At 38.5% G+C, this 23,897-nt stretch overlaps 2 protein-coding genes and 1 long non-coding RNA gene across 5 annotated transcripts; 2 read left to right on the forward strand and 1 right to left on the reverse strand.

The window, feature by feature from the left end:
- The first annotated feature begins 1,558 nt into the window (after positions 1 to 1,558).
- LOC103714817 (uncharacterized) lies at positions 1,559 to 5,703 on the forward strand. 3 transcript variants are annotated; one of them, XR_015973645.2, is made up of 4 exons: positions 1,559 to 1,755; positions 1,902 to 2,102; positions 2,212 to 3,253; positions 3,460 to 5,703. It is a non-coding gene; the product is annotated as an uncharacterized LOC103714817 (long non-coding RNA). The 3 variants fall into 3 exon arrangements; XR_016398522.1 differs by lacking the exon at positions 2,212 to 3,253 and having other exon boundaries at positions 1,562 to 1,755; positions 3,460 to 5,429; positions 5,660 to 5,703; XR_003387106.4 differs by lacking the exon at positions 2,212 to 3,253 and having other exon boundaries at positions 1,570 to 1,755.
- Positions 5,704 to 11,207: 5,504 nt separating this feature from the next.
- On the forward strand, positions 11,208 to 15,560 carry FMO1 (flavin-dependent monooxygenase 1). The gene is made up of 5 exons (XM_008802291.5): positions 11,208 to 11,687; positions 12,098 to 12,338; positions 13,465 to 13,643; positions 13,968 to 14,317; positions 15,064 to 15,560. Exons 1-5 carry the CDS (start codon positions 11,244 to 11,246, stop codon positions 15,401 to 15,403), a joined length of 1,554 nt encoding a protein of 517 aa, XP_008800513.2. The 5' UTR covers positions 11,208 to 11,243; the 3' UTR covers positions 15,404 to 15,560.
- A 1,868-nt stretch (positions 15,561 to 17,428) lies between these two features.
- On the reverse strand, positions 17,429 to 23,176 carry LOC120113357 (protein AAL-toxin resistant 7-like). The gene is made up of 2 exons (XM_039134506.3): positions 21,661 to 23,176; positions 17,429 to 21,244 (listed from the first exon to the last, which is right to left on the reverse strand). Exons 1-2 carry the CDS (start codon positions 22,860 to 22,862, stop codon positions 21,196 to 21,198), a joined length of 1,251 nt encoding a protein of 416 aa, XP_038990434.2. The 5' UTR covers positions 22,863 to 23,176; the 3' UTR covers positions 17,429 to 21,195.
- Positions 23,177 to 23,897: the final 721 nt, after the last annotated feature.

Here is a 23,897-nt window from a genome sequence, read left to right on the forward strand (position 1 = left end):
AATGTAACTTTTTTTATAGTTTTTTTCTCATCTCTCTTAAGCAAAGGAGAGAGAGAGAGAGAGAGAGGGAGAGAGAGGGAGGCAGGTTAGGAGAAAATATTGCCATCCATTATTCCGAATCTAACTCTTCTGTTTGGTCATTAGACATTGTGCATTCAATTCTTTAATGATGTATTGTTAGAACTTTTTATTTTATGTTACCCAGTTTGTCAATTTGCATGGTACTGGTTTGGTTTGATAATTTAAAATCTGCTACCTACTAATATAGTCAATACAATAAGAGTAATATCAGAAAATATATTTTAAATATTAAAATTAATTTTAATTATGATAGGAAGTTGTTCAAATTCTATTCCATCAAAAAAAAATCAAGAAAGTTTAAAACTTTTGCTCAATGATAAAAGATAATTAGTACACAAGAATGAAGATTGATGTCTACATATCAATGAGTTTTAAATAGAACTTATATATTTTCTTTTTAAATGACTTTTAAGGTAAGATTTCGTAAAATTCTCGCGCCTACTTCTCTCATAAAATCTCTCACCCACTTCAACACATTCTGTGATAATTCACATATTTTCTAGATGTATAAATTTTAATTTCCACTAATTTAGGATCCCATGCCTGTGGCTTTCTCTCAATGTAGCTCTTCTCCTATGGAAGAACCACAACCCTCAAATCCTCAAATCCAATAGACTCTAGATATTATCTAGTCAATTCTACTGCAAAAAAAATAAAACTTATATCTTGAAACAATATAAGTTTTTATCTTTATCACCTCATGTTTAGAATTATATCATAATGTATTGCGAAATTGTTTGAATTGTACCTATTCATAATAACCTATACACTAAATAATTTAGATAAACTCTGGCTTGGATAATTATAGTATGGTTAGGTCTCGATCTCTTTCTCTTTCTCTTTTTCTTTTTTTAAAAAAGAAACTAAACTAAATTATTGATGAGTCAAGAATGTTTCACATAGACCCACCCTAATGGGTTGAATTAGATGAATTTGGTTTAGGTACAAATTGCGAACCTATCTTAAAATGTTGAGCGAACTAGTTTGTAATATAACAAGACATTAGATAGAAATAAATGTTTTTGCAAATGCGTGTATAGGAAAAGTTTTGTAATTGATGATAACTTTATGTATTATTATCACTTGAGATATCAATATTATTAATAACATTTTCTCCATGCACTAAAAAAATTATAGTCACTATATAAGACATATAATTTAGGATCTATTAGTAATTTGTTTAACATATTTCAAATAAAAATTGCAACCTTTTTTCGAGCCCTATGCAAGAGTTCAGATTATTATATGTCAATCTGAGAATGTACAATAATGGAGGTACAAGGAGTTTAGTCACCACGTTCGACTTGCAAATTAGGGACTCGAAAACAATTTTCCATCCATTTTGAAGTTTTTTTGAATGAAAATATCTCTCTAGGGATCCATTAACATTTTTACCTTCACATTTTCGAAATAGAGACTGCACCTGGTTTGCAGTCTTTATGGAGAATTTCTAACACGACAACTTGTTAGTAATTAGAAGCACAAGAAAGGATCTCGAAGTAGTCTTTCTCCATTCCTAAATCGAGAAATATCGGGACTCCATCCCTCTGCACCGTTCCATCTACCTCGTCCCGCCTTCCTCTTCTGTCCTTCAACCGAATCCATGGCAGCCATCTCTCACCCAAATCCGGAGCCATCTCCTAGGGCTACGGCCTCCAATCTACTTGGGACCAGGTAATCGATGCGAACCCTAACTCTTCTTGTTTCCACTCTGTCTCAATTCCCTTCGTCTCAAAACCCTAACCCGCCCAAAACCCCAATCTTTGAAATATCCCTCCTCCTCCGAAAGATTTCACCTCTCGCTTGATTTCGCTTCGCAGAATGCTCGAAGTCTGAGGAAGCTGCAATTTTGGCGAATGCATTTTAGGAGGCCAATGGAGATGGGGTGGAGCCACGGAGGAGAGAAACTGGATGCATCTCACCGCCATGGAAGTAGGGGATGAAGCTTCTGAGGAGTCAGGGAGAAGCGGACGGGATGGGGATGAACTAGACCGGATCCCCGAACTCGAGCCCTGAATCACGTCAGCCTCTCCAAAACCCGCCCTTTTTTATGATTTTCTACTATATGTTGCTTCAACTTTTTTTGTGTGTGATTTCTTTGAATGCGAATAAGTTTGATGTTTTTTTCAGGCAAAAGGCCTCGACTTTTCTTAATTTGAGTCAATCAATTGCGTATGTCTGAGGTAAATTGTTTATATATATATATATATATTAGACTTAAAAAAAAGATACTAGAGAAAATTGTTGGTTGAGATGTTATATGAAGCTAAGGGTGGTGAAATATTCTCGGACACCAATCCTATGTAGTTTAGCCCTGCACACACTATGGTAGTACCGAAAAATAAAAGAGGGATTAACTCAACTGTCTCGGATATGAAAACATGTCTTCTCTTTGTGTTTCTCTGAAATGCATGAGAAAATCATTGCATCCTCCTGTCTTACTTCTCCAATATGGAGTTGAATAAAATGTCCCCTTTTTGTCTCCGTCTCCAACAGTGCGCGTGCACGCGCACACACTCACACAGAGGGAGAGAGAGCATACACATTCTAGTTAGAAAAGATGTCTTAGGTTACGTGCGATGGTATTGTGGTTGTTTGGGAAACTGTAGTGAAGGAAATTTTTTCTAAAGAAAAGGAAAAAGGATTGGAGAAATTTGGAAAGCCATTTCCATATTATATTAGTTTTCCCACCAAGCAAACAGCTGGAAAATTTTGGCTAAAAAAAAATCAGTTTCCTAGAGCCTTTTGTCCTAGCAACCAAGCAAACCGAGTAACAGGGTCTCCTATATACTTCGTAAAAATTGAAACTTGTCTCTCTTTGTGTGTGTGTTTAATGACTGTTTGGGGTTCCTTTTTCTCTCATCAGCTATTGGCATGAAATAAACCCAAGTACGGAGCCCCCTGAATGTGGAACACTACTTGAGGTCTCTACCTCCACAAGAAATCACATTACTAGTGTGACTCAAGGTGTTTATTTAATTCATTGCCGCAAAGAAGACCTCATAATGCCAATGTAAGCAGTATTTGTTTGGCATATGATAAGATGACTAATTATTAGATGCATATTTGTTTGTTGAACCGATTCAGAATATTGAGAAAGGCATCAAGGTTCGCTGTATCTTGAAGTAAATGACGCAGGAGAAAAGGCCTTTATTGCAATAACATGCTAGTGGTATGAGCCCTTAATCCGCATTAGGGACAGTGGTTTTTGCATGTTAGCACAGCAAGATATAAATTTTTTCTTCATGTTGATGAAGTGCTTCACTATATTGTTGATTGCAACCTGTCTCTAGCATTGAGACAACTCTTTTTTCCATTAGTTATCTGTTAATTATCTTGAAGCATCGTACATTGAAAAAGGCTCTTATGTTTTTATAGGTTAGAGTGGTTGAAAAAAGGCAATTCCGCATAGTTTTTTGCCTGCCTGTAAAATGAAAGACATGATTTCTCGGATCAACTTTGATTGCCTCTGCATTGGTTTCCTGCTTTCTGGCACAAGCATACATACCACTCTGGATTGCGTAATGGTTGAAGTATTAGTACCCTTAATTCTCACTTTTTGCATATCTTTAGATCTCATAAACTCTCAGGGAAGGCTCATGATTTTCCATGATTTATTATGAAATATTTTTGAGCAGCTGGTGATGTATGTTTCATGGCAGCTGCACATTGCTCCAAACATTTCCTCTTATATTCTTGGTAAGATCACCTCATATTACTTGTAAAAATCTTCCACTCAGTGCATGTCCACTATTGACCTGAGAGATAACGTGGTATGTTTTAGAGTTGGTTGAAGCATTTTGCTGTTTTATTTTGCAGTAGAGCATAAAAATGGTCCGCTGTGAACCTGAGCATTGATTTGAGAGTCAACATTGATAATTTTAGCATTGAGTGTGTGAAAAGTTGGTTCATTTTGCTTTTTCCATTCTATCAACTTTCTATACATTGTCATCTACCAAAAATTGTTTTTCATGATCCTTTCTTGCTTCTATTTTTATGGCTTCTGAGTATATCTTTTGCAGATGCTCTTAAGCAGACCCTTGCCATAGTGTGTACTAGTATTTACTTTTAAAAACAAACAGCCCCTACTGTGCTGGTTAGTGACACAAGTATTTCATATCTGCTATCTAATTATTTAGTACTTGACATTATTGCCAGCTAAAACTACTAATTCTTGTGCTCCCTTCTTGCTTCCTCTTTGATTCATTTCTGAATGCTAAGGCAAGTGCTCATAAACGCTTTTGATGCACCGTTTTGCCATGTATAAATGATCATTTACTCCTAAGAATGTAACAAACGCTGATCCATGTAGTCGTGAGCATCAGTCTATTTCATATGCATAATGGTTTTTGTACTTTCTAGTTCCTGTATGCTGTTCTCTACCAAAAATCATTGGCCTCATACTCCCTTGCTTTCGTTTTGGCTCTTGGCTTCTAATCCTAGGATAAAATGCTGGTGGACGCTCTTTACCATAGTTGTCTGCCATAGTTTGTGTAATCATTACTTTTTTCCCCTTCTTTTCTTATTTGGTTTCTTTTTCTTTTTTCTTCTTTCTTTTTAAATGTAGAGAAGGAACATTGCATGGACATGAGCACATAACAGCATCGATCCAAAAAAGATGAACAGAGGAACCCATGACTGCTACCCTGTTCTTTAGCATCCAGATGCCTAGGATGGCAAAGAGCATTCCTGCTACTACACTGTTTAAACTTTAAATATCCTTTTATAATTTGTATTACTGTGCAACTTTGCTTGTATTGTTGTTGTTTCCAAGTCGATTCACTTACATTAAGATTATCTTTGTGGGAACTTGAAATCAAGGAGAAATATTTGAAGAATCAAGTCCTTGAGCTTCTAGCAGATTCAAGAAAAAATCTATTGTCTGTGGGTTATAAGCCTACAAAGAGCATGGCATATAAGCACTTGCTCATATTTGTGGTTGGTTGTCTAACAGCTGAGGTTTAAGTTTTCTAGGGTTCAAGGTTCAGGGGGAGGCAAGCTCTTGCACAAGTTCAGCAGAGATCTTGAAGCAGAGCTTAAGGATTCTAAAATGGAGGGGAGTGGACATGAAATAGAAGGGAACAGAATGAGGGAGAAAGAAGAAGCGAGGCCTTCTCTGTGACCTATGGCACCAAGGGCCTGCTACAGATGTATCCGGGGAACTCTTCCCTCAACTAGCTGGCTATTTCATGGCTTGTTCCCGGCTCTTAACTTTTGTTCTCCACACCGAAAAATAATAAAGCATCTGGGCCACGTTTCTGCTCACGGAAAGCAATTTCAACTCCAGATTCACCAAGCTCAAAGGGATCTGTAAATGAATTGGTTGGTTGAACTCACCTGCATGCAAGGCAAGTTCGATTGGGTCTAATGCCGGTTTCAATATCATTCTAAATAACTCGGATTCAGGTTGATTATTTTTATCTTCTCCAATGAGGATTCAGCTTGGCTCAGACTGACCACTTGCCACCCCTGTTGTACATACACTGCCAAAGCTTGCATCGATCCATTTCAATCATACACCAAGTGATACATGCAGCTTTAATTTGTAAACCTATTTAAACATGTTTTGACCTTGCAGGTGATTGGTTCATGCATGTGTGAATAATTTATGTCCTTGTGAAAGCATCAGTGCATTTGGAGGGGCTTTATGCTCGTGTGCAAGGGTCGGAGCTTGGGGTCTGAGTTCATGTGTGCGTAGCTAGCTATGTGTCTGGAGAGCTAAAAGAATTGCTTGAGACCACTTGTTTGAGACTCGAGGAATACTCGAGCCTAAAACGAATGAGGTCCTCGGGTTCCTCATTAGAACTGTGTCTGAAGAGCTAAAAGAACTGCTTGGGAGAACTTCTGGAACTTTGATAAATTGATTAAATTTGACCAGCAAACATTGCGCCAATGTCATGCCTACGCAAAAAAGCTTTTTTAGCCCATCTGAAGGCCAGTGGCATTTTGACTTTGAATTGTAGTTCATAGCATCGGGACACTACAACACTAACAGAAGTTTTCTTAAAAAATCCTGGTTCCAAGTCAAAGAACTAAAGACGTCTTAATATATATAACCTTGGTTTGTAATGTGTTGGTTTGGTTTCACATAGGGTTCTGATCGGAACTCAAATCCTGGTCGCAAGTCAAAGAAATAATTAAAGACATATCAATACAATATTGGTCTGGAATGTGTTAGTTTGGTTTCACATAGCGTTCTGATCGGTGAACTATGAGAACTCACACGGTAATGGTCTTTTTAGCTTGATCCCCTAACACTTGTTTATAATGGTTGTAATGGTCCTAGCTATATGCTCAATCAATTTCATTGCATTGGATTTTCTAATTCTTTTACTCAATAAAAAATGGTTGTAATAGTCTTACGAACTATTTTCATGGAGAAGAAAAACAAATGGTAGATATCTGTTTTGTCTGAGAAAATAAGAAAGAAAAGAATGTATTTCAGCATCACCTGGACCTCTAAGTTCTCATCATGAGCTTCGTCTTGTGAAACATGAGCCCATGGTTTGGGAAGAAGAAAGAGAGAAATAAGGTGCATATAACCTGCATTATCTCACACGTACATCAAAAAGGAAACATGGATGAAGACCACTGGGAGGCAAATATGGTCTCTAGACTGCCACCCACCGATGGTCCCTCCGTCCGCACCACGAAAGCAGAACGGCAGTCAAAGGAAGCTACTTTCCAAGCCTTTCTTTGAAGCTCTATGTTTCAAGTTAGCATCAGTGTACTTTTTCCATGCAAAAGATTGGACCTATATTATTATTAATGACTCCTACTCAACCTTTCAAAGCAATTAGACCACATCCTACCTCACAAAGCTAACGCTTAGAAAGTAAGGAAAAAGGGCATGTAAAGCCATGAGCCTGGAGTCTCTGTCTCCCCATTCTGTGGCCGCCGGTGCCAGCTACCGTGACCCACATTTGGCCCTTGGAGTTGAATAGCGTGAGATAGGCCTTTAGCTGATTGAATTTTGATTTTATAATTGTCTTTCATTTGATACATCCATAAAATTATGATTCAAATACATTCTTTTTGTTGGCCAAAAAAAAATCATTTTCATGGACTACAATCATAATAGTCCTTTCAACAATTAGTTGTATCGAATGGGAGCATATCTTTCTTGATGAACATAATCATCGCAAAAAATAATTTGTTACGAGTCGATGCTTATCACTTTTGCTGATGGATAATTATTTGTTGGCAAAATTTTTAATTATTTTCTGTAATACTAAAATTGTTGTAAAATAGTTTATTCTTTTCTGTCGGACAAATTTCCATCGTAAACATAAAATTTTTTTCCAGCAAACTTTTTTTTTCAAGCAAACTTACTTATCCACCGTTATTTTTGCCAATATGATCTTTTCTGACATACTCAAATTCTGTCAAAAAAAAAATTTTCCACAGTTTTTATTTTTTTTTTCTTACGGAATCTTCCGTTGGAAAAGTCCTTTTCTCATGTAGTGAGGCCCAGTTGATGTGATCTATGGTGGGAGCCATATCATCTTTCCAAAGCTGCATTCTTTTCTTTGCGCATTCGGGCATAGGGCTTCAAATATTTTGTTGAAGTCATACCAACTGCTCTGGATTCTTGCGACTTGCGAGATTTAGTTTGACAATTTCCTTTGGACAAGTCCAGTGAAGGGAAGTGTGCAGACACTTGGCCAAGTGCAAGTCTCACACCATGGATTTGGTATCATAATATCATGAGAATAGAACTCCGTAAATTGAAAATTTTGTAGTACATTAGCTGCATATGGGAAATTTGTAAATTTTCTCTTGTTTGATTGCATTGCATCTTTTTTGCCTACCAATACAATCAGCTTAGTTCAATTGGTAACAACTAACAAGTCATTATTGCGTGACAAGTTGTTTATTGATGGCATGATTGCTAGCAATTGAGAGAAAACAAAGAAATAAGCAGGACAGTTTGATGCCACCGGCGACCAAACATCACACATGTGGCATGTATCGTATGCTTGTCTTGATCATTTTGTTATTTGTTCCATTACTTGCTACTTTGCTGGTCCTCCTCTAGCTAGAGATATATCATCAATCGTACATCTTGTAACAATGCAAGACCTCACCTAAAATGGCTAGACAGAAGGTATCTTTTGGGTTCTTTAGTCCTGTATAAGTATCCAAAATCTCTCCGACGAATGACTGTTGCGGGACTAAACACATGCCCGCATGGGTCCAAATACATCCACTCTTGATAGCAGCAGCATCACCCATCACTATTTCACTTTAATATTGTCTCAAACTTGATCAATAACATAGTCAAGCATTCAATTTTTTTTTTAAAAAAAAGGCACATAAGTGGTGCAAATTAGCTCAAAAGATGGGTGGAAAAGTACAAATATGCATCATAATGCTGTGACAAATGATCAACTTGCTTCTACATAGCTATTTAATATCATTAATCCTTTCTGTATGCTTTGTGTAATTAGAATAAATGCTAATAATGTAAATTAAGGCAAAGCTATATAACATTTTGCTGGGTTTTGAGCTGTGACATGCCCACCGCAAAAACCATGTCAAATATATATAACCTTCCAGCCACATCTATATATGGTATTCCTTATCATCTCATGATATGTTTTTAAGTGTTTCTGCAAGCATGTACATGCTTTCTCATGTGCATGTATTTGTCTCTTCCATCAAATTTCGTGCTAGGTTTGTCATGGAGTATAGTACTGTAGGTCAGATGCATGGTATGAGGGTGACACTGGGAGCATGTAACGTGGTTAAACGTTTCAGACATTCCCACGAAAGAAAACCTCTAGATAATGCATGCACCCGTCCACATTGAATTGAAGGGGTGAGGAAACATTCTTTGCCTAGGAAAAGTATTCGCATGGCTGCGATGCTCTATAACGTTTTTGATCAACCACCGAAACACGAAGGAAAATTCTAGGAAAGTAGAACAAGATTCTGTAAAGATTTAGTTCATATTTTCCTTTCTTTTTTCCTTCTTTCTCCAGTTGTTCCTCAAAGAATATTTCCAGGTTCAAAGTTCCAACTTCTCCCCTCATTCATTACATTGAATCTTGAAAACCATTAGAATGCCAAACTTCTCTCACTATTCAGCATAAGAAACCCAACTGAGTTTACCGCCTTAAAGAATGAGTCTAAGAAGAGGAGGAGACTCATCACATTTCATTCATCAAATCTCACAGTTTTACTTTGCTTTGGATGAAAGGAAATATTAAAATTTTAAACTAGCTAGTAAGTTCCCACTCTTCATCACAAGAAAACCATTAAAATTTAGTACCCTAAACCTTATATATATTGAGCTAATAGTTGTCATTCATGAAAGTTCGTCGATCTCAGGCATATCTAGAAATTCTCCTGGAATCATCCTTTTAGACCGGACAAATCATGAAGCACTGTATCAAAAGGAAAATTTTAGTCAATCACGTCCTTTTGGAAGTAGTCCCTATGATGTCTTAATTCCCTACCTTAATTACGTTTCCTTTCACTTTTCTAGAAGCAGTCCTTTCCATGTGTTTCTCCACATAAGCAACTTCCTGGTTGCTTCTCTTTTTACCACCACTCATTTGAGATCCCATGGCGTCTCTTAAGAATAAGAATCGCCTTTTAGAAAAGTATATATAGTCTCCACTTAGTCAAATGTTTTCTTTTGAGAAAGGAATTAGCTATAAGAAGAGAGAGAGAGAGAGAGAGAGAGAGAGAGAGAGAGAGAGAAAGAGAGGGGCATAATTCTCTAGACTGAAGCATATAATTGTCAACTTAAAAAGAATAGAAGGGAAGGGAATTGTTAGGAATGTGCAAACGGCTGGGTGCGACCAGCTTGAAATTTGAATAAACCCATTCCTAGTCTGAAGGGGAAGTGCTACGAAGATGTAGTCCACGGAACAAGTGAGCAATCCTGGTTTCCTAAGTTTTTTAATAGATGAAGACTTGCTTTATCTCTATTAATTAGATATGCAATCAAATCATACCTAAACTTGGTGCCATACACTAGAAATAAGGTTTCTCATGGTATATGCCATGTGGTCACACATGGAAGCAGTTCCAAATAAGTGTTACAAACTATGGAATCCACCCTCCCAGCCCACCCAAAACCATGGAAAATTAAGCCCAGCAAGACTTCCACAAGTGTGTCAATACACGTACGTCTACCCACTCGTAAAGCCACGAGAAAATTAATCAAGAGGAAGCTGCTCATCAAATATTCATGCCCTTTTCCTGAGGTCAATCCCATGGAGATTAGGTTCTACTGCCTGTTTCAGACTATATGCTCCCATGTTCCAATAACCAACGCCTCCTCCCCCACTAATTCCTACTATAAGCCAAACGGTGGTACACAAATTCATGGAAATCTCGCACCAATTCCCTCGTGTCCACCATATGAGTCTCACACAAAGTAGCGAAATTAGGGGGAGAGGGAGAAAAAAAGACAAAAAAAAACTAAGCATTCACAAAGAAAGATAGCATTCATTGGACGGGACGATCCGATCCAACTATATACGTAGCCTTTTGTCGTATATCCCATCACAATAACAATGGTTCACTTTGGAACGTACGTATGTGAGGCTGGCTCTTAAGAGATGGAAAAATAATTAAGGTTAGAGATGTGAAGAGCTTAAATTTGGACCAGCTTTAAATTTTTTTTTTTCTTTTCCAAACACGATCCATTCCTAAAGAATTTCTGGAGACTTATATGACTCTAGTCCATCAAATACGCTTCGTGTCTAACGAAAATCTAATACCCGTATTTTAATATGCTCTTGTGAACGGACTTATCTTCGCATACATATATTTCCCATACTACAAAATTGAAGTGAACCAGACATGCATGCAGAAATGAAATAAAAAATCAGTGGTTTCTGCAAAAAAAAAAAAATCTTTTTAATACGTTGCACCAAAGAAATGCTTAATTATACATGGAATTGTCATGTAGAGACCAATATTTGGGTTGGTGGGAGCAAAGTCAAAGCCACCGTCCCTCCAACTTAAGGAGCTGGCTTGCCGAATACCCTTCCTTCCATGACCCATGAGTCGACTCACGTGCATGTCATGTGCCCCTTCGCCTACTTATACTCCCCCACGATGCTCTAGTGTTCATCCCACCACCTTTCGTTCTTTCCTTTTCGCAGAGAGAGAGATCGAGAGAGAGAGTTCGAGAGAGAGAAAGCATGGCAAAGAACGGTGTGTCGAGGGTGGCAATCATCGGCGGAGGTATCAGTGGCCTCGCGGCGGCGAAGCAGCTCGCTTCTTTCGACCCAGTGGTATTCGAGGCCACGAGTTCTATAGGAGGGGTGTGGAAGCACTGCTCGTACCGCTCGACGAGGCTGCAGACCCCCCGGGCGGACTACGAGTTCTCCGACTACCCGTGGAGCGACCGGACCGACCCCACGTTCCCGACTCGCGCCGAGATACTCGACTACCTCCATGGCTATGCCACGCACTTCGGTTTGTGGAGGTTCATCAGGCTGGAGTCGAGGGTGGCCGAGATCCGGTTCCTCGGGGACCGGACAGAGGCCGGCTTCACCGAGCTTTGGGGGGCCGAGGGATGTCCCCTCGCCGGAAACCCTGTGTGGGAGATCGGCGTGGTGACCGGCCAGTCAGAGACCGTTGAGGTGGCCACTTGCTTTAAAATTCGGTTTCTCTTTTACATATTACCCACCCAAACGGGTCTGGGTTCCTTTATTAAGAAATAACGTGACACCCATCTCGTTAGGGTTTCGCTCTACACCCATCTCATATATTTTAGCATACAGAAATTAATCATGCCATGTAACTAAGTTGCAGTAAATTAATTCCTCCAACTTTAGGTTGTAAAGCCTACTATGACTATGTGAAGGGTTCATATCTATGACTTAATTAGTCACAAAAATTCCATTTGGTTGCGAAAGATATATTAGCATTTAATTAGTATGGGTGTAATTAAAATTCTTTCACATCATCTTTTGTTAAGCAGGTGTAAAAGATTTCTTATTCCATGTTATTTAAATTGTCTGTAATTTTTTGCCCTAATGATTTTTGTCAGTGGTACAAGTTTGAGTTTGTGGTGATGTGCATCGGAAAATATGGCGATGTACCGGTTATGCCGGTTTTCCCCCATGGGAAGGGACCGGAGATATTCCACGGGAAGGTCATGCATTCACTGGATTACTGTAAGCTTGATGAGGAAGCCGCTAAGACGCTTATGAGGGGAAAGAAGGTTGTTGTTATTGGTTACAAGAAATCGGCCATAGACCTTGCTGTAGAATGTGCTGAAGCCAACCAAGGTATACATAGACCAATCTTTTGAAACTTCTTCATGGAGTTTACATGTTCTTTGTACATAATAATCTCATGGATTTCTGTAATAATAATAATAATAATCGTGCATCTATTCTCCATCATAGGCAGATTATTTTAGTTTTTAATTATAATTGAGAATTACTAATTTGAAAAAAAAAATGAAGGATAGTCATATGTTTTGACAGTCATTAAGCCATCTCTCAGTTGATATATTAAAACCTAGCAACATACTTAAATATTTCAAGGTATAAGCAAGCAAGAAGGGGAAAATAAACATGTAAGTTTTCACACATGATAGAAGCAAAATAATATAGTGGGAACCGATCATCCACTGGAAGTTATGTTTTCTATAATTTGATCAGATTCTATCACAGAAGGTAAGTGTCGACTTTAAAAGATTACTTTGAGCGTGCTTTTAAAGAGACACAATCAATGCTCTCTTTTCTGTTTAGGTGAAAACAACATATGCTTTCAAAGTGAATTTTTCTTGTTTTTATCTATAAGTTAAAAATGATCTTTATAAGTTAAAGATTCACGATGACATGAGATTGTCGTATGTTTCTGCAGAAGTTGGTTGGATATATAACTTGTCACCTGTTCTCTACAGTGTTCTATTTCGCATGCGTTTACTTTTTCATGAGAAGGACAACAAATAACTTCCCTTAAGGTCAAAGTTAAGCATAAGCTATGAAAATTGACTTGTTGACTCATGCAAAGATCTATCTGGATGAGAAGAGTCATGACATGTGTCCTTGGTCCAATAACAGAAGAAATTTAATGCCTCCGATCACAAATAGAAAGGACACAAATTAAACCAAATTAATGAATAGCTGACTCTCGCAACCTGCTTTGCTAGGATTAGCTAATTTGTACGTGAAGCTAACTAGCTACCTAACCTTGTACATGGATCTAGGTCAATTAATGTTAATTCTTTTATGCATACACTAAGCAGCTGTATTTTATTCATTGACTTTTGCTTTGTGCTTTTTTATTTACTTTCGGTGGGTTAAATAGATACAAAAGTTGACATATATTCCGAGAGTTTTTTGACTTTGTGACGTTAAAAAATTGACTTGTGCCTCGTGCGTACTATGTTGGAATGGTTTGAAGGGCCAGATGGGCAGCCTTGCACAATGGTCATCAGGACCTTGCACTGGACAGTTCCCTCCTACTCCGTATGGGGCCTGCCTCTCCTCCTGTTCTATGCTACAAGGTTTTCTCAGTTCCTCCATGAAAGGCCTGATCAAGGAATGCTAAGATCTACTCTCTGCCGCCTCTTAAGCCCACTGGTATTTGACTATCTACTCTTACCCACCTCCTATAAATATTGGGTTGGCAACAGCAATATCGAATTATTTAATTTTTTAGTAAAGCTTTGGGTGCTATATATATATTTGGCTAATTTGTTGCATGAAATAGAAGAATTAATCTCTGCCAAAACATGCATGCACTCGATTTTTCAATATAATGGATTTGGATGATAAAGTGAGGTACAAAGTTCTTGTTGGCTTCATCTATTGAATAACATATATAGTAATTTATGCATAAGTAATATTATCAAATCTTGGTACGTGCTATATATATCGACCTTGGATTTTCAACATGCTTGTCAGAGGAAAGGTGTCTCCAAGTTCGTCGAGTCTTATCTCACATGGAAGCTTCCACTACAAAAGTATGGCTTGAAACCAGATCACCCCTTTGAGGAGGATTACGCATCATGCCAGATGGCAATATTGCCCGAGAACTTCTTCGCAGAGGCCGACAAAGGGATGATCACATTTAAAAGGTCATCGAGGTGGTGGTTCTGGGAGGGGGGTATAATTTTAGATGACAACACTAAGTTGGAGGCTGATGTTGTGTTCCTAGCCACTGGTTACGATGGCAGGAAGAAGGTGATGTCCGTGCTGCCGGAGCCCTTCCGTGGGTTGATAGTGAACTCTTCTGGTGTCATGCCGCTATACAGGTAAAAAACTTTTCTTCTATTTAGAGTCCATCTGGCTTCCAATTCTTTCAACAAATAAGAGTTGTCAAACAGATCTAGACCATCAGTTTCGTCAACATGCCATGGATCAATAATTCTCCATTTGATCGACGGTGATCATGACCCTGTTTGCATGTCTTCCCTTCTACGTACGTCTAGACCAGGAATCCTCAACAGCATGTAGGCACGTCAGTTATCATAAGAAGAAGAGTCCCTCTCGATGTCACTTCTACCAAAATCTCAACCAACTTGTGCAAATAATTTAGGCGACTTTCTTTGTAAGTCATAGTCCGATGCGTTTACATTTCATCACGCCAAGAGGACATTTTCCTCGGTTCACGTCAAAGTCATGAGCCGTCAATGCATGATATAGATTAACAATCATGTGCTATCATTAGAAAAGGCCAATTCTCACATTACTAGATCGACGGTGATCCTTAATACATGCTTGCGGTCCTCCACAAGCTAATTAAACAACTGTCCAGTTCAGCAATTTTTAGCTCAGATTTGACCTCCATAATCTTTTGTTGAGTCTGTCTCTGAATTCCTAACCATCGACCACCTAGATATATATATTTTTATTGTCTATCGATCTAAGCCTAAACGAAGAAGAATGATCCCAAATTTGACTGTTAACACAATTAATGTTCCCTTAGACACGTTCATGCATGCATGTACATGGCAATGACATGATTCCTCTCGATATATTGTGTTGGCATTCGCCGCAGGGGTACAATTCACCCTCTGATCCCCCACATGGCATTCGTGGGATACATCGAGAGTGTGTCGAACCTCCACACTTCGGAGCTGCGGTGCAAGTGGCTGGAGAGGCTGCTCAAGGGGCAATTCAATCTCCCGAGCGTGGAGCAAATGTTTGGGCAAATCGATGAGGAGACGGAGGTGATGAAGAGGACAACCAGGTTCTATCGCCGCCACTGTATTTCCACCTACAGCATCAACCACAGCGACGAGATCTGCAAAGAGATGGGATGGAAGCCATGGAGAAAGGGGAACTGGCTCTCAGAGGCCTTCAGCCCTTACAACAATCAGGACTACAAGGAAAAGTGATTAAGTTCGGAGAGAGCTCTTTTGCTTTCACTGGTATCTTGGATCCATATATTAAGTTAGGTTATATACAGTATTATATGAAGTACTGGATTTGATGGTTCCAAATGATCTGATTGATGACCTAAAGAACCAGAAAGCTCATAATATATATGTAACCCTTGTTATTTCGAACAACGTGCATGGTCGCCTTCGATGGTCCATCCATCAGAAGGTTTGGTTGTATTCTGTATTACGTATCATGAATAAGAAGTTCGTATTTATGTGTGACTTCACGGCATTCTTATTTCATGTTTTTATGTACAATAACTCACTTTAAAGATCTGCAAATCTTAATAGAAAAATGCTAAACTGGCCCACTACGTAGAACGCATGCATATAGCTGTTCACTTGCACACGAGCCCCATTCAAAAGGGTTGATTGTTATTAAAAGCGGATGCATATTGCTATTTGCTGCAAGTTAAATAGGCTGTAGGCCAGTAGCATACCCCTCCTCCAGATGGATGAATTCTGTGTTCACATATCCGAGTGTCGTTTCTTGAGCATTTGACACAGGTATGAAATGGTTGGATTTTCCCTCTCTTCTCCTCCAAATGGCTGTACTTCATCAGGCAATGGAGATGTATAGCAAGGAATAGAGCTGCTTGAAGCTTTAAAAAGGCCTTCTCTCAATCCATCAGACCTTCAAGACTTGTGGATGTACCTGTTTGGGAACTCACAGAAATGATACATACTCTCACTGTTAACTCATAATACGAGTTCCTTAATAATGATGGTATCCTTTGTCCATACTTTTCCGTGAAGCAAATCAACCGGCAGATGGTTTAATTAGCCAGTCTTCCTGATTGAGATGTTCTTCATTCGGTTTCTTCTCTTCCCTTCATATTCGGTCGTTGACCCCCGCAGCTTCTGTGCCCAAAAAAGAAAAGAAAAGAAAAGACTGCACATATGGGAGATACTTGCTAGAAAAGTTGAACAATTGCCTCCGGTTGCTCATTATATGGTTCAAGTGTCAAAATTGTAGATCATTTTCTCATCAAGTATCCCTTCATCACTAGAAGCATTTGTTCTTCCATGCTCTCTTGTCTAAACTTGAATAGATGGCCTCGGAAACAACTGTTCCGCAGAAAATTCTACATTAATTCTTTTCAGCTTTGGAAAAAACATAGACATAGATGCTTCCAAGAATGGTCAAAGTTACGTTCTGCATTCTTTGACGTTGTCTAACCTTACTGCCTAACCTTCTTCCCACTAATTGCAAACGTACACATTCTTCTTGACATTTCAATAAATCTCAGGGAAGCAATTCGCTTCCTCCATTTTCCACACACACACACACAGAGAGAGATATCAGAAAGAGGAATAACAACTACAAGGATGTAGTTGTTGTAGTTGTGCACTTCTGCCCATTTGTTTGGGAGAGGTTCCAAATTTTTTTACAATTCAAGCACGAAATTTTTTTGCTTTGTTACCAGGGCAAAGCATGCAGTGAAGAAATTAAGAAGTAAAGCGGGAGCAATGCATGCCCCTGGTGGGCTTCTGGACTGAAAGATTTGTGGGGCCCACGATGTTCTTATTCTCTTGTCCAGTTGCTGCCCTAGCTTCCGCGTGGCCACGGTCCAGATGAATGGAGGCATGAAAGCCTGGACACGTGCATGGAGAATATGAGCCGGTGGCCGTCGATCATGGAAGGTCACAGTCATCGCCATGCAGTGAACCCGCGGCACAAGTGGTAGGGGCGGTCCCCATGCACCCACCCACCCTCCCTGTGGTGGCCTCAAAAGTATCTTTACCAGAATGCCGCCGCTGGTGGTCCAAAGTGTTTTCCGGGCCGGGAATCCCTCCATGGCCTTTTTGTGGTTAAAAAACAAAGCAAAAAGAAAAGAAAAAAAAAAAAGGGTGTGACTGCCATGATCCATTACAGTCTCAAATAAGAACATCAAACAGCGATGCCGCATTTGTAGCCCGGCACTTCGAAGAGTTTATCTGGACGACAAAGACAGTGTTTGACAGGACGTACTCATGTTTGAGAGGACGTACTCATGTTAGGGCTATATGAATGCTGCATTAAAAAAGAAAAAAGAAAAAAAAAAGAAAAAAAGAAGAAGAAGAAGAAGAAAAAAAAAAAGAAGAAGGAGAAAGACGGGATTCCCATAAATGGGTCCCTTAAGATGCCCAACGGGTGGGGCCATTAGACACTAGTTCCTATGTGGGTCCCACCTAAACCTCATTTCATGCCTTAACGGGCTTGTGATCCGGTGGGGGGTGCTGGGCCTTAATATCCTCCGGTGTTAGTGAGTCCAAGCATTTATGTTATTTCATTTCGTTCGAAAAGTTGGTCTCCAATGGCAAAAAGCTGGTGCAAATTCTTTGAAGTCTACTATCAATATCCGGAGCCCAAGATAAGGTCGTGATGAATGCCAAAGGTTGATCTTTTATGGTGTATGTGAATACTTCTACGGTGGCCCTCCTCTAAAGCCCATAGGTTGGTCTTTTATACGGTAGATTCTAGTGAAGCCTATAAGGTGGCATGCCAGTCTTGAGCAGATCTACTAGCTATATTAGTATAGAGGTGCCACATAGCCATTCAATTTATGGCGCTCATCTCCCTTTTGGAAAATAGCATTTAAGATCGATCGTTGAAATATGTGTGTGAGAGAGAGAGGGGGTACCACATTGTTTAGTTCTTGTCTCTCATCTCAAACACTTTCATACCAGTGAAAGAGATAAGGAGGAAGAGGAAGGGGTGAAATGGTGGGTGATTCCTATTTGTCTGCTGCTCCACCTTTTCACAGGACTCGTGGGAACACGTCTCTCAGAAGGAAGGGCATGCAACTTCGGTTCAATGTTATCCTCTCACTTGTTCTTTTTTTTTCTTCTTCTTCTTCGTAATTAAGAGGACCAATAGATATGATCACTCTCCTTTTATATTTATTTTATTTCATGAGATGTTGCTTTTTGTGATAGGTAAACGCATTCATTTAAGATAGTGTTAAGTTCATCCACAGGTTTTTACTCTTTTCTATGTGAATATTTATAATAGAAAGAAAGAATGGGAATAACTACCGAAAGTTAGAATACTATCCTTTTCGAGGAAAAATTTGAAGACAATGCCATGATACGATCACTTCATAAATCGTGACCATTTGTTTAAAACAGAGCGAACACTGCAGGTCTTCTTTAAATTACAATTTCTGGTTTTGGCATGTTTCGATTTCAACTTGAGGAAAATGAATTAACACCCCTGCACCAATGCTAAACTTGTTTTCTTATTCCTTGTTGTTCCTGATATGATACCCACGTTTCATTGGTCGAAACAACATGCACATTGTATTTTATTGTTAATTTTGGTGCATAGTTAGAAGGGATATAGATAGTAAGGCATATCACACAGCTTTTTGTCTTTCATAATTACGAACGTTTGATATTCTTCAATGCCACTCTCATGTATCTATGTAACTATGGAGATAAATACTGTTTACACATTTCATGCATGTAATCATATGCTTTAAGTTCAGTAATAAGTTAATCATGAGAGGCATGTTTCACTTCCTTGTGTTAGAAACAGCATTCTATTATAATATATCAATATTTAAGAACATAGTTTTGCATTCTTTGAGTTTATACTTGTTATGACCAACTCTTTATTCAAGAAGATTTTGTGCAGCTCCTATACAAAACTTATTTTGTTTTTCTAAATAAGGATAGAAAAAAACATGATGTTAAAATGCATAATATCTAGATATTTACAACCTTATTTGTACTCTTATACTTGCAGTTGGTGGTCTTCACCACTTTTCTTGCTTGTCATCAATGTGGCTACTAAGAATCATTAATTGGGAGGGTGGGGGGTGAGGGGGTGAAAGGTCATACCCACGAGGTCGTATGATCATTGAATAATTAACAAATAAAAAATAGCTAAATTACTAGTCCTATTCCTATAGATAGATCCTCTTCTGTCCCTTTTAAAGGGTGAAAGGTAGCAATATACTTTCAGGTGTCATGATAGATGTCTAAGTCCTTAATTAATTAGGCTAGTTTGTTTTGGCGTTTGAATTCCTAGTGGAACAGGTAGATAGGAGGCATTTGCTACTCACAACATTATTAACTCTTCCAACTCCATAGGTCTAAATTTCTTCTGCTGTTGCTGCAGCTTTGAACTATGCTGCAAAGTTTTGGCAGCTATGCTCCTGATAGTTAAATGAAAGAGAGAGAGAGAGGTCCAGTTTATTAGGAGTATATGGAGAGGAAGAGAGAGAGAGAGAGAGAGAGAGAGAGAGAGAGAGAGAGAGAGAGAGAAGAAATGGGTTGCAGGAGTAGATGGAGATTCTCCTGTCAGACTTATATTCGTTGCTGTAGGTTTCAGGGAGTTTGGTCCCGGGGTTCAAAGCTTGCAGATTCAGCAATGCTAGATTACCAAAATACTCTCACACGCACTTCACAAGATCGCAATGGCGCCATTTGGTTATTTACCAAACTGTAAATTAGCTTGATATGGTGACCGGGGTTAGACAAAGGGCCAAGATGCTGTAATGTGATGAAGAAGAAAGATCCTTGAACATTATCTGCTTTATTTTTTGCGAATTGGTTCTTTTAGTGGAGAGCAGGCTGTGATGATGGAAGCTTTGCATGCAGCTAGCAGCAATTTGAGGAGGCTCAAGACCGGGATTCTACTAGTCTATATATGTTCCCATATGGAATGATTGGAGATGGGTTCTTCCAGACCTTGTTAAACTGAGGAAAGGACTTGATGAACTATAGCAAAGAGTAATTACCACTACCATGGATACTACTTCAGCCATCTAAGAAACAGATGAAAGGGCTCGATACTAGTTTTTTTAAAAAATTTTTTTTAAAAATTGCTAAATATAAAATTGCAAGAAAAAGAGCAGTTATCGCTGCACTTAAATTTTTTGGAGCAATAAAAAGAATAACAGCAATACTAGTCTCGCCTCCACAACTAATTTTATAACTTTAGAACTCACACCAAGGACTCACCTTACTGCACCTTTCGTATAACCTTCTTTCTCGACTTTCACTATCGTTTCTCCTTAATTTCTACAGGATTCGTACATAAACTGCATCGATGCTCATTCTTGAGAACTTGAAAGTTTATTTTCCCTGACCATTTTCTGTGTTTATCAACTTCCATGGATTCAATAATGGTGACACTTCTTTTAACAATAAGAATAGCGAAAAACTACTAATTCAAGCATCTCTGAACATCTTCATCTTCTTTAATAACAAAGAACACTGATTAGACCTATACAATAACAAAGGATGGAAGTTGATATGCATTCCAAGGATTACATATACTTTTGTTTTTCATTATAATATCATCATAAATTAGCAGGATCATAAATATGGTATGTTATATCAGAAGTAGTTGAACAATATTTTTCTCACATTTTAATATTTAGAGCTTTTTTCTTTTTGAAATTAAATGTCAAGATATTATTAAGGGGTTTTTCACCATGGTTGTTAGGTTAGCAACATTTCAACGGAACCAACAATTCAAGGCCCATTTCAAGAAGTATTGTTGTCATACATATGTAACTTTTACCTTACCAACTTCTAATGGTTAGTTTCTATTAGGAGTGTCAACAGGATGAGCTGACTCACAACTTTTGGTTTATTTTTCTAAATAAAAATGAGGCTCTTTTTTCTTTCATCGTTACATTATATTCAGTTCAAATTATATCTTAGCAGACCCTTTTATTGGAAACATTAAATATGAGAAGATAACAACAATAATTATGATGAATAAGATCCACTGTCAAAATTGAGCAGTCTCACTATGATAGCCATTCTGTATCCCAACTTTCAATTTCTCCAATATCCCAGCTGCAAGGCAAAAATAAGTAAATCCAAAATAGAAACAAATCAGTTCCAATATAATGAGTATAATATAAGAATCCTTTTTATGTGAAAATTTTATGAGTTGAATTAAGTTCGTAATCAGTTTAGGCAGTTCAAAGCAAAACTTATTATATTGTTGCAACTCCAAGTTCGTATTTAGATCCAAACAAGTAGGAGGTTAGAGGCATTGCAAAAATCTCAATATAGATATGATTGAATTGATTGTAAATGTCCTAAACATGGACATCTTCATATATGGATGGCAATAAAATTTAAGCACTCATTTGGATTATAAAACTTCAATATGGATCAAATGAATGGAATACAAACATATTAGAGCCAAAAAAAAAAATCACTGTAGAAGTACTGCATAGATCCGTAGAGTATAGAACTTTTCTTACCATGGCAAGGTAACATCTTTTAAGTAGTCCTCTGTATGGTAATGGCCATCCATCTGTTGTTGTTGCTGCATGTCCTTAGCATCCCCCGCAGAGCCATCACTTAACCAAGATGGTGTGTCCAAAAACTCATCGAACACATGAAACCCATCTTCCTCTACTCCTGTCATCCTTTCATCAGGGCTTTCCTCCATGTCCTTGAGGGATTTATTCCACCATACTGATGTAAACAAGTTCATCATGTCATTCCACTCTATGTTATACTGTTCTCCAATTGAACGGATTTTTTCCATCTCCTCATCATCCATCTCTGGATGCAATACCATAGAAAGAGGGTCCGATGTAACATCGGATGCATGTGGGGCCACATTTGAGACGGATGGTACTTGAAGACCCAGCACAGTAGAAGGGGAAGAATCAGAGTAAGAAAAGCAAGATGATGGTGGTGGTGATAGCGATGGCTGGATTGGTGGATTATTGGTATTGCTATTGCAGAAGGACATGTCAACGTTATTGAAGCCTTGCATATTGAGATTTAAGCCTAAAGGTTTGTTAGGGAGAGGAAGGTTCAGATTATGATCAGCAATGGATAGAGGTGGAATTGTTGGATAAGCCCAAGCAGAAGAAGGGTTAAGAAAGGGTGAGAAAGAGGGATCCTGATAGTAGTAAGGATAGGTGTAGTTGGGTGGATGTATTCTAGCATTTCTTCTACAATCTGTCAACTCTTGGTGTGGCTCCTCCAAAGCTAGTAGAGATGAATATAGAGTAGAAGGTTGTGTAGAATTATGTTTTTGTTGTCGCTGGTTCTGTTGTTGTTCCTCATTTGGTTGTTTCATAGTTGCTCGATGAAGCTTGAGTGCAGCCACAATTTCTCTTCTAGCTTCTGCCATATTAAGTATCCTTTCTTGATAAGGTCTGCTTGTGTGGAGTCTTCTTCTTACTTGTTTCTTACGTAGCCGAGATTGTGATGGTGGAGGTGGTGATTGTCGTTGTTGGACTTTACTAATGCATTCAGTATATTCGGCAAGGTCTTGCGAAAGCCCATCTCCGATCACTCTATCTGGGGACTTTGAATTTGTAGGAGTTTTGGATTTGGAGGAGCTCAATAGACTACGGATGTAGGCACAAGAGAGATGAGGCTCATCTTTGAGCTTGGGCCTCTCCAGCTCCATGCTCATGCTGTTCTTCAAGGAGCGGCTTCTCATCTATATGATCTCTCTCTCTCTCTCTCTCTCTTCCTGAAAAGAGTAGGAGAGGAATGTGGAGGAAAGGTGGATTGGAAGAATTATGGTGGGGGGCTTTTCTTGATTCTGGATGCCAAGTACACGGAACAGCTCAAGGGTTGCCTTAAATAGCATAAGACATTCTTGGATTTCTTATCCTATTATGGCTGTGGCGGTCCAAGGATGACGCGGTTGCTGACATATTTGGTTATTGAGTGGAGGTAATCATAGACCTATTATTTCGAGAATCTAGAAACATGCCACATTTTTTTACCAACCTTTTAGGGTGCGGATGCCAATTTTATTTACTTTTTAGGGTGTAGATGCCAATTTTATTTAGGAAAAAAGAAATGCTTCAGATTCAGCCATGGCACGCATAGAGCTCTACTGCAAGACTTGCGCTAAAGGAGCCCGGCCTGGCGCCTTTTGATCTAACCAATCCTGCGAGAATTACAGACAAATCCTGTAAATTTCCCTGCAGCACCATCAGAAAGATTTTTTTACTAAATTACTTTTTACCAGTCTTATTACGATTAACCAAACAAAAAACAACGTACGAGGCATTGCATCTACCGTCATTAAAACTAGAACTTCTTATGAAGAAATAAATAGTGGTAAGGAAAAGAGAGACTGCTGTCACCTTTCCTTCAACCCAACGAAACCCACTGAAAGATAGAAAGTCCAACGTCACCATGAAACGCATACCATGACCTTGACCTTATTTATTCTTGCAAAGTTCCTTCCTCTTTTTTATGTTTTCCGGCGATTTGGTAACGACTCACAACCTTGAACGACCAAACATACGGTATTCCTTTAAAAACAAATAATAATAATAAAATAAAGATTTTTTTCCTAAATAATTTTCTAAAAATTTAAATTTATATGAATACTCTCTTAAAATTTATATTTATTTATGTGCCTTGTAAAATACTGTTTTTGCACAAATGCTCCTAATATAACGGTTCTTTTAACACCGTTAATCAAAACCATATTATTTTAATTAAAAATAAAATAGAA

This window comes from Phoenix dactylifera, chromosome 15 (assembly GCF_051530095.1).
Source record: "Phoenix dactylifera cultivar Ajwa chromosome 15, Ajwa_hap1_PhDact_Kaust_v1.1, whole genome shotgun sequence".
In the NCBI taxonomy this organism is placed as follows: Eukaryota; Viridiplantae; Streptophyta; class Magnoliopsida; order Arecales; family Arecaceae; genus Phoenix; species Phoenix dactylifera.